This window comes from Sciurus carolinensis, chromosome 4 (genome assembly GCF_902686445.1).
Source record: "Sciurus carolinensis chromosome 4, mSciCar1.2, whole genome shotgun sequence".
Classification (NCBI taxonomy): domain Eukaryota; kingdom Metazoa; phylum Chordata; class Mammalia; order Rodentia; family Sciuridae; genus Sciurus; species Sciurus carolinensis.
This window is the reverse complement of record NC_062216.1, coordinates 168,923,981-168,940,563: the sequence shown is the minus strand read 5'-3', so window position 1 is coordinate 168,940,563 and position 16,583 is coordinate 168,923,981. Positions and strand designations below refer to the sequence as shown.

The 16,583-nt window shown below is 38.9% G+C and overlaps 1 protein-coding gene across 7 annotated transcripts in view; it reads left to right on the top strand.

The window, feature by feature from the left end:
• Positions 1-16,583, top strand: part of Mrtfa (myocardin related transcription factor A) — a 176,479-nt gene that overhangs the window by 108,532 nt on the left and 51,364 nt on the right. Inside the window, exon 1 of one of the 7 annotated variants that reach the window (XM_047551428.1) lies at positions 12,813-13,227. The exons of the other annotated variants lie outside the window; for them this stretch is intronic. Within the exon in view, the coding sequence (XP_047407384.1) occupies positions 13,023-13,227 (205 nt within the window). The 5' untranslated portion in view covers positions 12,813-13,022. Of the gene's footprint in view, positions 1-12,812; positions 13,228-16,583 lie in introns of those variants that run through there. 7 annotated transcript variants of the gene reach the window in all.

The following is a 16,583-nucleotide window of genomic DNA, read 5'->3' as shown; positions in this document are numbered from 1 at the left end:
TCCTTATCTTCCACAAAAGGTGTTGTAGGGATGAAATGAGATAACACATTGGTGAACAATTTCACCAAGGTCAGCAGTCACCTATTAGTCACCCACTTTAGGTCTCCTCTTACCTGATCTTTCTTTACTGTATGACCCTATTCAGTGCTCTCCCTTCTTCATTTGGTTCTCTTCAGGGTTCTTTGCCTAAGCATAAAATAAATTTATTGGAAGAGCACGGCACAGCATTATCAGGAAAACCGAATGAAGACTGGATAACAAAGTTCAGAAAATGAACAGAAACTGAGCAAGGCAGAGCCTAATGAAAACCATGTTGTGGAGTCAGCCTGCTTAGGTCTTTTCCCTAGATTCTCTGCCACTGCTGTTTGCCTGACCTCCAGTGATCACCTGCTGCTATTGGCACTGCCACCAGTAGATACTTGCCACAATTCCAGGGATAATTAATTACGTTTTCTACCTTTGCGTGGTTTCCTCAATATTTGAAGTCCTAGATGGGCAGGTCTGATCAACTGAATATAGGTTATATATTTGTGAACTAGAGTCCTGGGAACTGAGTGAGGGAATATCTGTTATTTCAGTTGCTGTAGTAGAAAGAAGAGCATGCCTTCTCCTGTCTGAGAATTTCCCCCAAAAGGAAAGGTGTTCAGGTGCTGGGCAACTAAACCATAGACAGCGACTTCTCTATGGCTGGTCTCCTGCCTCTCTGGCCACTGTTCACTCTCTTACAGTTTGTGTTCAGCCTCCTCCTTGACAGTTTTTCTCCTCAGTCTGCATATTCTCCCTAACAGTGTAATCCCAAACTGTAGCTTCATATGCCATGTATTGAGTGATGTGTGTCTCTTCATCTGTAGCCCTGATCTAGTTCCTGAGTTCTAGATTTGGTTAACCCACTGATCTTCCCACCTGGACATCCAGATAACTCACATGCATTTAAAGCTGATGTCACCATTCTCCAGGGCCGCAATCCCTAACTTGGTACCAGTTATCCTAACTATTAAGCTAGGATTTGCCTTTGATTCCTCTTTCTGGTATGTCTGACATCTATTTGACTTCCTCTTCTTTGACCTCTCCCATTTTGTGTCATTGCCCTAGATCACATTCTCATTTAGTTTTTTTTTTTTTTAATTTAATAGCCTTCTTATTGGTCTCCCTGCTTAGCAGCTTGACTCTTTTCCAACCTGTCTTTCATTCAACTGCGGAAGATACTTTGTCTCACTATCAGTTTGAATCACTTTATTCTCCTCCTCAGAATTATTCTCTTTGTTGTGGGATAAAACTTAACTATTGAATTTAACTGTTTAGTCTCTCACTATTTGGTCATCTCTTGCCATTTCCGACCTCATGGTCTCCAGCAACACTGACCAGCCTTTTGATTTCTAGAGTAGTTGATGCCCTTTTATTTTTGCTTTCTATTGTGTATAATCTTTTGTGGGTTGGGTGGGAGCTGGGGACTGAACCCAGGTCCTCATACATTGCTAAGCACTGAACCACTGAGCCACACCCTCCGTTCCCCCTTGCATATAATCTTGCCTCTGCCTTCACTGTTTATTCCTCTTTGTGCTAGTCAGCCTGCTGGCTTATACAAATCCTTCAAGTCTCGGAGATTCATGTTGTCTTGATTTCCCTGGAAATATTGGTGTCCTGTCTCCTGTGCTCTCCTTAGGTTTGGCACATTCCACCAGAGAGCAGTTGTTTCAGTTATGTTGTTCCTAGCAGGTCTCACCATAGGAAGGAAATAACATGAAAGCAGAGATGGTATCTTGTTTCTCTGTTACTAGTTTCAGCACATACCAAGTATATAATAATTTTTATTTAAGGACTAAATGCTTGTTGAGAAATAAAGCACTCTGCACATGTAACAATATTTTCATCATTGACATTTTCTTACAATATCTAACTCTAAAATCATTAAGTTCTTTCTAACTCTAAACTTTTGTAATCTGTGAATCAGTTCCTGGGAGACAGTTCTGATTTAATTTTGTTCTGTTATCTTTCTGCAGGTGGCTAGAGGTCCAAGAACCCTATCAGCCTATCATATGATTTTTGATTTCTCTGTGATCAATCTTATATTCTTTCTCTGGGAAGTCGATAATATATAATTTCCTTTGACTTTCCCAACCTAACATACATTTTAGTCCTAAATAGTGATTTACTTCATGCATGACTCCATTCTTCAATCCAAAATCATTAATTCAGTCACTTTACTTTAGTTGCTTTTTTGTGGCTGTATGGCTAGAAACATACACTGTATTAATATAGGGAAGATGAACTTGAGTCTAGAGAGAGGCCTGTTGATTTAACTGGACTGTAGAAGTTGCCTTTTCCCCATCCCATAGTTCTCATTTGGGTTCTGTACTCCCCTGGAGGCCTTGGCATAGCAAACATTATATAGTTGAACTTGGCCACTGTCTCTTGATTTATTGCACTGGGAAGAATAAGTTTTGATTTTTTTTTTTTTTTTTTTTTTTCTTTTTTCTTGTTCTTCCCTCTGAGGGAGCCTGCGTCATTGAGAAATGTTTAACCTCATGGCCTTGCACTGGGGCTGGAAATTTGCCTAAGGGAACTTGAAGCTGGCAGTGTTTTTACTCAAATTCCCCCTTAAGGGGAGGGGGATTTCAGCAGGGCCTACCAAAACAGGAAGATACTGGGAAATTTTTTAGTAGCAAAGCTGTTGCCATTAGTTTACTGAAAGTATTTGAAAAGTTTTCTGGAAATAAATATAGGCATTTTGAATTCCCTTTGGGAGAAAAATGTAGATTCTACCAGGTGTAAACAAAAATCCAGACTGAGAAACTTAGCTTGGCAGTTGTGGTATGTGGTTATAAGGGGAATTTGACTTGCTGGATGAGAAAGAAGCAAACCAGAGAGAGTTTTAGGAGTTTAGAAACTTTCCTGTAGGGAAAATAGCCATAGGCTGAGGCAAATCTCTATGGGAAGAATTTGTCTTTTTATCAGCTCTGGATTATGCTGAGTAGATGGTAACAGTGATTTTTTTTTTTTTTTTTTTGGACAAATTTTACTTTTCAAATTCCTGTTGATACTGTCATTATACTCCATTTCCAAAAGCACTTCTTTGACACAAGCAAGATATTTGCCCAGTAAGAGTTAGAGTGGATGATCTTTTGTGCCCAAAGGATAATCTATTAGTGGAAGGTATGGCCTAGCAGATGTATGGGATATGACTATTTCTGTTTATTTTTTTCTTTTGTGTCACAGATGAGGAATGTTGTACAGTTGTTTGCCAGTATGAACTGACAAACTGAGCAGTTACTGAGCCCTGGCAAGGGAGGAATTCTGCGGTTAAACCATTTGGGGCAGCCTTGTGACTTCCTGGAAAATTGGAAGCTACTTTGCTTAAATAGTACTTGATAGAAATATAAGTGCTCTTGCCCATTGTGATACATAGTTATACTCATCTACCATTTATCCTTCCTGGGGAATGTTGGCATGGGTGATTGAGGGCTGATAATTTTCATGGCTAGCATGAGACTTGTTTTAGTCAGCAAGTATTTATCAATTATATGCTTAACGCTATGATACTTATTCTGGGGGATTCCTGAGAAGTAGAAGGAATGATTCTGAGACCCACGAAATTTCTGTTGTTGGAGATACAAGGGCTACAGGGGATTACAAGATCCTGAGAAAGAAAAGATAAATGGAGTAAGGAAAATTTCACAATAAAGGCAACACTGATACGTAGATTTAGGATAGGCAAGGAGAATCAGAGGAAGGAAGGGTAAATCATATGGTGTTCGGGTAGGAAGAGACTCCTAAGGAAAGATCTGGACACTAGACTAGGTATGCTATGTAGGAAGACTAAGGGCTTCATCTTGATTGGAGTGGGAAAAGTAGGACAGTTGGAAGATTGAATCGAATACACAACAGCTGGATTACTGAGTAGCTTGAATGTTAGAGTTTGGCCTTCAGATAGTAGAAAGTCATTGTAAGTTCTTGAGTAATTAATTATTAAGTTTGTCAATATATTTAATTAATTTCAATTAAAATTTTAATTGAGATAATCATAGATTTATGTTCAGTTTTCAGAAATAATGTAATACAGAGAAATCCTTAGTACACAATAATTACTTTTAAAAAATTAAGAATTTTGTAAAGAAGCCGGGCGTAGTGGTGCATGCCTGTAATTCCAGTGACTTGGGAGGCTTAGGCAGGAGGATCACAAGCTCAAGACCAATCTCAGCAACTTAGTGAGGCCCTGTCTCAGAACATAAAAAAGGACTGAGGCTGTAGCTCAATGGCAAACTGCCCCTGGGTTCAAGCCGTAGTAACCAAATAAATAACGAAAAAAATTAAAAATTCATTAACATCCATTAAAAAAGAATTTTATAAAGAAAAAGTCTTATTTAGTTCATAATTTTTTAAGGATTTTTTTTTTTTTTTTTTTTTAGTTGTAGGTGAACTCGTTACCTTTATTTTTATGTGATGCTAAGGATCAAACCCAGGGCCTCATGCATGCTAGGCGAGTGCGCTACCACTGAGCCATAACCCCAACCATAGCTCATAATTTTTGAGAACTGAAAGTCAAATATCAGGAGGCCCCATAGATTTGGTCTCTGGTGAGGGCCTCCTTGGCCTCATGACCTCAATCATGGTGGATGGCATCTTGGGAGGAGCATGTACAAGAAGGACAGATTACATGGTGAGAAAGGAAGCCAAAAAAGACACATCCTTTTATAAAATAACTTGGGTAAATCAAATTCTGAAGCCTAAAATATGTGATATTTGAACAGGAGTTGGAGAAACAATTATTTTTGGAAGGGGATTAGGAGAAGTGCTTCATGGTGCTGGGGTCACGTGAAATTATTCACTCAGTACCTAATATATGCCAGAGTCTGTGCCAGGTGCCAGGAATATAGTGGGGAACAAGACAGACAGGGTTCATGTTCTGTCCCAGCCTGAAATTTATTGGTGAAGGCAGACAAGTAATTCTAATAAAGCAAAATAGGGGTTATTAAGGAATATTCAGAAGTCATGGGAGAACAGAGCAGGGGAATCCAAACAATTTAGGCAACATTGCAAGAAGACTTTGCAGAGGAATGGATTTTTTCAGGCAATGACCTGAGGGATGTTGCAGCAGAGATATCTGTGAAGACCTGGAGAGGGCAAGCGGGGTCGCACATGAAAGAGCTGGAGGATTTCTGTTACAGTTGGTGATAGAGAGGCAGTAGTAAAACAGATCTGAGGGAGCCTCCAGAGCCTTCTGCTTCCTAGTTGTCCTTGGACTTTTAACTTCTCCATGCTTCAGATTCCCCTGTGAAGATGGGCATAAGGATAATTCCTTATGTAGGACGGAATGAGAACAGTAGCATCTACCTCTTAGGGTCACTGCAGTTTTCTGGCCTTGGTACTATTGATGTTTGGGTTAGATTATTCTTTGTGGGGATCTATCCTGTGTGTTGTAGGGTGTTTGGCTGCATCCCTGGCTTCTACCTACTAGATGCTAGTAGCAGCCTTCCAACTGTGAAAAGCCAAAATGTCTCCAGATATTGCCATATATATGTCCCCTCGTGGTCAAAATTGCCCTGTGTTTAGAATCGCTGGGTTTTTGTGAGGATTAAAGTCGATTGTGTAAAAGCACATAGGACCTGGCATCTGTGTTGTTACAATTAGCATAGTGGTGTCTAGGGAAATGTTTCTTCTGACAGTAGTTGAGGGCAATTTAGTCTTTCATTTGATTAAACAACAAAAAATAAGCTATAGCTGGTATGGTGTGAAGAAGTGGGTTTGTCCCTTCCAGTAAACTGTGTTTACACACAGAGCCACTTTCTGTGAACATAAAGCATTCCATTCATCAGGGAACTTGTGGCCCTGCTTAGGTGTGTCTCAATTGAAAATCTCATTCTCTCTCCTTCTTCTTCCTTCTTCTTCTCCCTCCCCCTCCCTCCTCTCTTTTTCTCTTTTTCTTTCTCTCTTTCTTCCTCCTTCCTTCCTTCCCTCCCTTCCTCCCCCTTCCTTCCTTCCATCCTTCTTTCTTTCTTTCTTTCTTTCTTTCTTTCTTTCTTTCTTTCTTTCTTTCTTTCTTTCTTTCTTTCCTTTCTTTTCTTCTTCCTCTATTCTTCCTCTTCCTCTTCCTCTGATGGGATCTTGTGTTTCTCAGGCCTCTCACTTACTCTTGGGCTCAGGTAACCCTCTTATCCCAGGCTTTTCAGTCACTGGAACTGTACACATGTGCCACTGAACCAGAAGCACTCAGTACTTAATGGAATTTCTCCATCATTTGACACAGCTCAAATTAATCCTTGTCAATGACTGCATACTACTTCATAGCTTGTATGTACTGCTTTATATTCAGACATTCCCTGTTGGTGGATGTTTGTTTTTTCTCTCTCTACTCCCCTGTACCTCCTGTTTTCTTTTCTTTTTTTTTTTTCTTTCTTTTCTTTTCCCTCCCTCCCCTCCCTTCCTTCCTTCCTTTCTCCTCGTCCTCCTCCACCTCCACCTCCTCCACCTCCTTCTTCTCCTTCTTCTTCTTCTCCTTCTCCTTTCTTCTTTCTTCTTTCTTCTTCTTCTTTTTTGGTGGTACTGGAGACTAAATCCAGGAGTGCTATATTCCAGCCCTTTTCATTTTTTGATATAGTCTCACTAAGTTGACCAGACTGGCCTTGAACTAGAGGTCTTCCTGCCTTAACCTCCTGCATCAATACACACCCCACATCCTTTTCATGTAAGTTTAATGGATTGATGTGTATATTTCTATGACATACATTCCTAGGAGTGAAACTTATGAGTTAAGAGGACTAAGTATTTTTATGTTCAAAAAGACTATGCTGCCAAATTGTTTTTTAAAGACTTCACATTTCCACAACGATGTATGAGAATACTTTCCCCCCACCTCTCTGGTATGCATAGATAGATGCTATAAGATCTTTTAAGTTTTCCACTGGTCGAATGGGTGTCAAGTGTTAGCTTGCTGTTATTTTGATATCATTCCAGTCAGGACTATAGTCAGGAATAAGCCATAAGAAAATCCAGCCTCTTTGGCAGTACATCCTTATCTCCTTGAAATCCCAATGAGATATGGATTGAATAATATCAGAGAACGGATGAATGTAACAGTTCCTTAATAGTAAAAAGCTGGGTATTCAGATTAAGATATCTATTAATGAGCTTATTGCACAGAACTGAATTATATTTAGAAATATATCTGCATATCTGGATAAAACCTTCTTCCCCAGGCTCTTTGGCAGATTTTTCTGCAGCGATAATTTTTCTGGGGAAGTTGAACATAGCACTAAGCAGATCATATCCAAGAAAGCACCCTCCACCCAAAAAAAAAAAGAAAAAAGAAAAGAACAAAAATTCTGTTGTTGGTGAATGGTGTCAGAATTTTAAGTTAGTATCAGTGGTACATTTTTAAAAATTTTTTAAATTATGAAATGTTTTACATTTAAAAAAAAAATTAAATTGTGAAAATTTTAAAATACAAGGCATTCCAAATTGGAAGTGACTCTGAGTATAGTACTTTTGAGGAAGCCAAGTGAACTCACTATCCCAAGGGCTAAAACTTCTTTCAGATTCCCCAGTTGTAGACATCATGTAGTTAAATGGCTCTTTGGTTTATCCTGTCCTTGTGTGAAAGTGAACTAGGGGATCTATGTCTGTGAAGGAAACATGTAACCCTGGTGAATGTGATGTCTGGGGTCTGTGACTTCTAGGGACATGTATGAATTACTAGAACAATTTACATGCTGTGCACTTGCTTTAGAGGTGAAGTGAAGGGAGATGGCCTTTTGATGGAGGAGCTTTGTATTTTGAAAGATGTGAGAATCGATGAAGTAATGAGAAAGAACCAGCAGAATGTAGTTTGACATCATCTGATAGTACCTCCCAACTGTGTACTTCTAATTTTGCGGACAGCTCATAATGTGAGATTGGTTGGTGACATCTGAAACACTGACCGAGAACAGATATTTTGTAGTATGTTTTGGGGCAGTAACAAGCAGTTAGTGGTGAAGCACAGATGAACAAGCCTCATTAACCCTGCTCTCCTGCACCTATTAGGAAGAATCTGCCTTCAGGATTTCTTTAGGCTCTTGCTGATACACAGCACAGCCTGAGGCCTTTCAGCAAGATGGGGCAGAGCAGGAGTACACAGGTTGTCCAGAACTTCACTAGCTGCTGACCCTACGTGTTGATGAGGAGTGAGGGGCGTGGGGTTGTACAGTACGGTAATGTGTCCTCTGTAGCATTAGATGGGAAAAAAGATCCGGGGAGCTGAAGTATGATAATTAATCCATAGAGCACTCTTTTTCATAAAGGAGATGGTAAACCACCAATAAGAAATAGATATATAAGTGTGGTATTTTTTGTCTATAGGTATAAACTTTTACTTAATTAGAATATAAAAAATTATACTAAAATCCTGTCCAGATTTCCTCTGCTTCTTAAATTCTGGTGTTTGTGTTGAAGTATCACATGCCTGATTTCAAATCAAAGGGGAATTTATGGGGTTAAGTTTTAGTAAAGTTTGGCCCTTGTCTTAGTCCATTTTCTGTTTCTATAACAAAATACCCCAGACTGGGTAATTTGTGAAGAAAAGAGGTTTGTGTGGCTTACGGTTCTTGAGATCCAAGAACATGGTGCTGACTTCTGCTTGGCTCTTTGTAGGACCTTCTGGCAATATTACAACGTGGCAATGGCATCATGGTGGGAGCATGTGTAAGAAGAAATGGTCACATGGAAAGATAGGAATTTTGGGACCAGACTCATTCTTATTACAGTAGTCGACTTTCATGGGAACTAACTGGGGTCCCATGAGAACTGAAATAATCCCTTCTGAGGGCAGTGCCCCCAGTGACCTAACGACCTTCCATTAGGCTCCACCTTTAAAGATTCTACCATCCCTACACCCACATACTGGAGACTAGACACCTAATACATGAGCCATAAACCTTTGTGGGGTCACCCTTAGACCATATTCAAACCTTAGCAGCCCTGATATCTGGAGTCACAAAGAAGATGTTTTCTTTTTGTATTGCATAGTCTGCCTTCAAAATCTCTTCAAATGATTTCTTGCTTTCAAAATCATTTGTAAGAAAAAACTCTTGTGGCAGGGCATGGTGGCATACACCTATAATCAATCCTAGTGACTTTGGAGGCTAAAACTGAATTGCCAGTTCAAGGCCAGCCTGGGCAACTTAGTGAGACCCTATCTCAAAAGCAAAAAGGTCTGGGGATGTAATTCAGTGATAGAGCACTTGCCTAACATGTGAATTCCATCCCCAGGACTCCCTCACCCCCCAAAATCTAGAAAGATGGTTAAAACATTTTTGAGTATATGATTAGAGGGAGCAGATCTCTTTAGTTTCTTTAGTTTAAAAAAAAAAAAAAATTTTTTTTTTTCCCTCCTCGAAAACATGATTACCAAAAGGTTCAGCCAGTTAGAAAACTGGCTTCATCTGTTTTTTCTGTTTCAGAAAGTTCTACTTTCAGTAAATAGTTGGTCCAAAGTATGCTCTGGGAACTCCATTCCACAGTTTTGTGTTGAAACTGTTTGTCATTACTCTGTGTTGTCTCTGCTCTTCAAATGACTCAGTATTACTCAGAGAATCAGAACAAGGAATCCTGGGAGAGATTGTGACTGGCTCCCTATTTTGGGTGATGGTTTTTATTTAATTTACTAGGTCATGTAATGCAGGTAGACATTAACCGTTGGAGAAATTCTAAAGGAATGTAAGTTCCAAGCATGACATCTTTACGAGAAAACAGTTGTTAGTTTTCTTAGATGTTTTTTAAACATCTTTTTTTGAATACTTTGTTCCTCCTTTTCCTACCCTTTGAGTATTTTTGTCTGTGTAAAGGGACATCATGGGCTTTCTTACAGGTGGAAAATTAAAATTAAACTACAGTAAAACCAAAAGGGACAATTTGCTTAAAGTTTTTTGTAAAACAGACATACTGATTGATTGTATCATTAAATTCTTCCTAAAACCCTATGAATTTGGTGATGTAATCCCCATTTCCAGGTATGAAAATGATAGCTCACAGACGTTAAGTAACTTACCCAAAACCATACTGGTGGTAGGTGGTCAGCCATAATTTGAGCATAGGGCTGCCAGATTCCAGGTGCGGGTTCCCAGCCTTAAGATTACACTGCCTCTGTCCTGCTTCTGACAGGTGAATGATCTGCATATAGGTCTTGGGCAGAATAAAAAGCAATCCGGTTGTCTTCGTTGCTCTGACAGTTCGTGTTTACTGCCTGTGCCTGCCCCCAGACCTACTCTATGTATAACACACACTTAGTAAATATTTATTGCATGATTAAGTATGGAGTAAATCATGAAAAATAGAAGTGTATTGACATTTTTGTCTGGAAAATTTTTGTAAGTACATGCTGTATTTATAAATTTAGTAAACTACATCTTAAAGTTACCAGACTTATTTGTTGCATACATAGCCTTTTAGATAAGAATAAAACACCTCCTGTTCATGGTTTCTGGTGATTATCTGTAGTCCAAGTGCTTACTTCCCTCTTCGTAACCAGCCTACTGGTCTTGTCCCTCTTCCTTTTCACACTGCAGGCAGAATGATGTCTTTATTTATCTCTTTCTAGTCTCAGTCCCCAAGTAATTCTATTTCACACCTTTCACTTTTGTACATTTCTCTTCCTTTGGTTGGAATGCCCTTCTCATCTTCTTGGTTTGAGTTTTATTTTTTTATTTTTAAATCATTCTGATCTTAGTCGAGGTGCCTTCTCCTTTTGGGAAAGGTTTTCCCTAAGTTGCCTTTGTGATCCTCCTGCCTCAGTCTCCTAAATTGCTGGGATTACAGATATGCACCAGTGTGCCTGGCCTTAATCTGTTAAGTTTTTTAAAATTGAGGTCAACTTATATGCAATAACAATTACCTTTTTTAAGAGTGCAGTTCAGTGAGTTGATAAAAATTATACCAGTACAGTTAGGATACAGATTATTTCGTACTCCTAAAAGCTCCATCATGCCTCTGGGGAGGCCTTTGATTTCTGCCCCTATGTTTTTGCCTTTTCCTGAACTTCAAGTAATTGGAGTCATACAGTGTGTAGACTTATGTTTCTGTCTTCTGTCACTAGCGTAATGCTTTTGACATTCATCAGTGTTGGTGCCTGTAGCAACAGTTAGTGGTTTGGTTTTTTTAATTGCTTAAGTAGTATTTCCATGTATGGATGTACCACAATTTTTATTTAATTCACAAGTGGAAAGACATTTAGGTTGTTTCTAGTTTTGGATAGTTAGAAATAAAGCTGCTGTGAATGTTCAATGTACAGCTCTTATGTGGACATATTTTGTTTTATTGGATAAATACTTAGGAATGGAATTACTGACTTGTATAGTAAGTTTATAAGAATCTTCCAAACCAAGGAACATTATCATTTTGCTCCCCACCCCAGCACACAGTAATGTTGGAAAATACCATTAGCTTCTTGATCTGAACACCAGATTATGATTATTGGTAGTATTTGTGTTCTGACACTAACCAAATAATTATCTTCACATGTTCTTATTGGGAAATGTATTGCTTAAATTAAGTTTTTCGTTTTTTGGCTTTTGGTTTTTTTTTTTTTGGTACTGGAGATTGAAGGCAGGTGCACTCAACCACTAAGCCACACTCGCAGCCCTTTTTATTTTTTATTTTGAGACAGTATCTCGCTTAGTTGCTGAGGCTGGCCTTGAACTGGTGATCCTCCTGCCTCACATTCCTGAACCACTGGGATTATGGGCATATGCCACCACACCCAGCCTAAGTTTTTCTCCTTTCTCTTTTCACTTTACAGTACAAATTTATAGTATAAGTGGAGTAGATGGAGACAAGTGACTGTACTCTCAGTGCCCCCAGCAGACCCTGTAAGGAGCCATGGCATGACTGCGATCCTTCCTTCCTTCCTCTCTCCCTACCCCCCCCCCACCCCGTGCCTTGTGCATGCTAGGCACATTTGATTCTGTTTACCTATGTTTCACTGAAACAAATTACTCACAGTAGTGGTTTCCCCTTCCATGCCTCTGCACTGCCTTCCTTGTAGGCAGAAGAATAGGGAGGCACATCTGGCTGTAGCTGTGCTGCCAGCCTTATTATCTGATTCTCCCCTTAGGTGGAGAGTGTCATGGTGGCACCTGTTTTTGTAGTCAGCTGGGTAGATCTTTAAATTCAGTCTGTTGGTGGAGCTGTCCTGATTGCCTTCCCAATGGTTTGAATGATGGAACTATGACATCCAAGAAGTAAAATCAAAATTTTCTTAGGCTGCCATTTTTGTTTCAATACACTGTCCCTGTTTCTAGCCAGCGTCTTGAGAGTTTTCATTTTCTTTTGAAACAAAAGGATCAAATATGTATTGAGCTATATCTTTTAGAAATTTTATTAACAAGTGTTTGCAAGTTGCTAAGAAGTGTTCATTTGTTGAGCAATTTGCCAGTTAACCATGTTTATGGTTCCTATTTCAATGCTGTGATAAAGCTATTTTTCAAAGTCAGTTCTTTCTGAGACCTCTGCCCACTAGTTTGGTATCTTTTGTCTGTAAGCATTTAAAACACAAATGTTGAATAAAGTAGTGCTGAATTTTAGCTCCTTGTTAAAACTTTAATATAGGCTTTGCACAAGAAGGGAGGGAGGCAGAGGGAAGAACAGGGAACCTGGTCATGTGATACTTACTGCTTGTCTGGCAGAAGCCTTTTGGTTCTGAGCAGAGAAACCAACTGTTTACTATTTTGGGTGAGTGAGGTTGGTTGGTTGCTACGAGCATTTTCTCTAAGGGAACCCTCTCCTCTTCCAGCTCTACACATTGAAATCATCCCGGTTCTGCTTTTTGGCATTTGGGTAGAGGAGAGAGGTGTCTGTGTGGAGGCCCAGTGCTGACAGGAAGAAATGTTTTGCCAGGAGCCGTACTGATTCTGACCTTCTGCTGTCTGCTTTTAATGCCCCACTTCCTAAGTAAACTTGAGATCTAGCTGTTCTTGCAACCCTTTGCACTGCAGAAATGAAGTGCCCACTTTAATCCAAAGAGCAATGCTAATCAGATCTTCAGGAAATAATAAATGGCCTCTCTAAGGAGAGAGGAAAGGAAGACTGGCTTCTTGCAGCACTGGCCTCTGGACCCTCATATCTCCTCCAGCGTGCTGGAGAAGACCAAGATTCATCAGCCCACCTGCAGGATTCTACCCCTCTCATGGATTGTCCTGAAGCCAGGGAAGGACAGCTGCTCAGCAGTGTGCCTCACCCCTTATCACAGTTTGCGGGAAGGTTAGAGTGTTCTCCTTTTGGGATTTGCATGCTTTTCTTTCCTCCTAAACTCACTGCTGTCCTTTACTGTCCTTTACCCACTTCCTATTTCTCTGTAGCCACCCAAGCTTGGACTTCAGATTTTTTTTTCCTCCCAAAGTTTATATTAAATATTATTGAATGCCCAACTGATAGATAACTGGACATAGCACTGTAGGGTACGTTTTGTGACCTGATGGGATAGTGATTAAGATATTTCACGATTTCATTCCTTTTCTTCCTCCCATGCAGAGCTCATACAGCCAAGCCTAACATTGTGGAAAAGGGGGAGAAAATACTTTCTCTAATAAGGTGGAACTTTTCCTCTTTTTGTGGGTCAAATGCAGTGTTTTATCAATAAAAAACTGGCCATTGCTACTATACAAATAAATAGGCAGCTATTGACATTGACTCATTTTCTTCTGCCTCTTAAACACTGAAAATGAGTAAATAACCTCTAAGGTCTCATAACACTAAGCCATCATAATTTAAAATAAAATGACTCCTGAAAAGCTTTTTACTTGTAGTGCATCTTAGTTTTAGTTTGTGTAGACAACTTATATTGGCCTTACCAATCTTAAAGGAATTTTCCTTTATGAATAGACTTCTTTCATATTCTGAAACTGCTGAAAAGATATTCTCTGGGAGTGGAATGGACATATTTGAGTTCTGCAGAAAAGTTCAGTGTTAAATTTGAGAAAAATTCAGAAATGTTCTAGGTTATTTTAAAAAATGAAGGTAGGGGGACTGGGGTTGTGGCTCAGTGGTAAAGTGCTTGCCTAGCATGTGTGAGGCACTGGGTTTGATTCTCAGCACCACATATAAATAAATAAAATAAATGTTCATTGACAACTAAAGAAAAAAATTAAAAAAAAAATGAAGGTAGGTACTTTAACCAAATGCTATCAAATACAAATGGAAAAATCGTCAATATTTTATTCTCCTAGCTTGGAAACCCTAACATCCACTATCATAATTTATCTACAGTCTATATATTGATTGAATAAATGCTGTTTTTCTAAAAATTTAAACATTTCTTCTGACTGTCCAAGATCTCTTTGAGACCTGGCTTAACATTTGTCAGGGTGACTTGAGTGTGTGGATTTAGCAGGGAATGAGTATGCTGAAGAAGAGAATGAGTGATTATCAGTGCTGTTTGCTGAGAGAAGTTTTAAGACCTGACTGAGGGGTAATTGATTTCTCTTTAAATATTTGGATGTGTTCTAAATTAATGTGAAAGAAACACGATGGCATCATTAGAGGGAACATTGTTGGAGAAGCAGAGAGACTTTATGGCTCAAGACTCTTTGGGCTGCTACCTTTGGTTTTTATAATCCAGAAAGATATCTTTGCATTAGCTGCAAAACCCTATAAGAAATGGAAATGCAGTCTTAAAATGAATAGGATCAGAATAATTACCCTAAGCAGTTGACTTTGTATTTTGATCGTGTGCTTAGAACCTTGTTTTTAGAATTCCGTATGTTTGCTGAATCTTGAGACTATTCAAATTATATCGTCTATAAATAAAAAATACACATTATTTTTAAAAAAAATCACTGTCATTTTGAAAACTTCACAAAAGAAATGATTGTGCACTAGGTGGTAAAAGTATAAAGGATATCTGATGTTACTTCTTTTAGGCTGAAGCAGGTGTTTGAGGAAGAGAGAATTCTTCCTTGAAATATCCAAAGATAGCCACTGAAAATGATTCTTCTTACTCTTGTATTTTATTATTATAGATAAATTCTAACAAGTCTTTTTCTTTCATAGTTTTTCTCCTCCTTGTTTTCCTACTCCTTATTTATTTTACAGGGGATGGAACCCAGGGCTTTGTGCATGCTAGACAAGTACTTTACCACTGAGCTATACCCCCAGCCCATATTTTCTTTATTATTGGACTTTGGCAAGGATTGGTTCTGCCTGTTTTTTTTTTCCCCTGTAGGATGAGTGAGCAGTCTTAAAGATTGGTATCTTTGTGGTTTTGTACCACCTTCAGGTCCAGTACTGCCCAGTACCATACTTGTATTGTCCAGTATGGTAGCCACTAGTCAAATGTGACTGTTGAGACTTGAAATGTAGCTAACACAGATGAGAAACTGAATTTTTAAAATTAATTTGATTTTAATTAAATTTAAATAGTAGATGTGACTAGTGACTGCTGTGTTGGATAGCACAGTTAGCCAGCCTTCTTTTTATTGCTTCCCTTTACCATTTAATGCTCCAGCTAAATTGGAGACCGTCGGTTGTGTTCTTAACCTTACAGTATCTCCCATCTTCAGGCGTTGGCTCTTGCTGTTCATCTGTGGTTATGAAGTGCTTCAAAGATTGCTTAATGCTGCTGCCCCATGAAGCTTACCTAATCCTTTTGTACTCTAGTAAACTTATTATCTGCAAACTTTCAAAGCTCTTACAGCACTCTGATTACATTGATTTGTTTTACATTTTTTTCTATCCATTATAAATCATGTAAGGGGCTTATGCAGTTTTTTTTAAATGTGTGTGATAGTTTCAACCTTTTCTGTCTTCCCTCAAATGCATAGCAACGTCTTTTTATGCATGATGGGTAGGTTGTGTGCACTAGCTATTAGTCCACCAAGGTTGCTGATGATTACTGTGCTTCCTGGCACTAGAGGGCAGTATGTGTGTATAAGCAAATTGTGATGTTTAATCCCAAAGTGACAGATTTGGAGTACTCTCCTAATTCAGTTTTATCATTGTACATGAATAATTCTAGCCTTCAGAAGGAAATCATGTCTGTTGGTGTCAGTGAGATTAATAAATACTATTCTCTTCTGTAATTATCTTGAATTAGATTTAGATTGATGTTGGACCAGGAGAGAGAGTCTTATTAATCTGAGAACCACTAGCCAAGACATTAAGCATCAGAGATGAATTCCTTGAGGACCAAAGCCCTTTTATGGTAGGCAGCTAATATCCTAACGCTGAGCAGATAGTCGAGATCTGAAGTTCTTAGTTTGATCTTTCCAGTGGTGAGCTTGGCCACGTTGCTCTAAGCTTGGCAAACCAGTTCCTCTCATTGTAGGTGTGGTGGGTATGATGTCCGCTGTACTAACTCTAGGGCCAAATGAGATCGTATGTGTGTGAAAGCAGCTTTGTAAATAAAGTATTATGTAAACGTATAGTGTTACTTTCCTGTTCAGTGCCTGTTTTGTGCCTAGAACCAAAGCATGCACGTAATAAAAGATAAATTATACATTTTTATGACATCAATTTTTAAATTTTAAGTAAAGGTTGCAGTCTGTTAAAGGTTGATGAGAGAGAAAAATATTCTCACCTTTGATGTTATTCAGCCTCAAAATGTACTATATGTGATATAT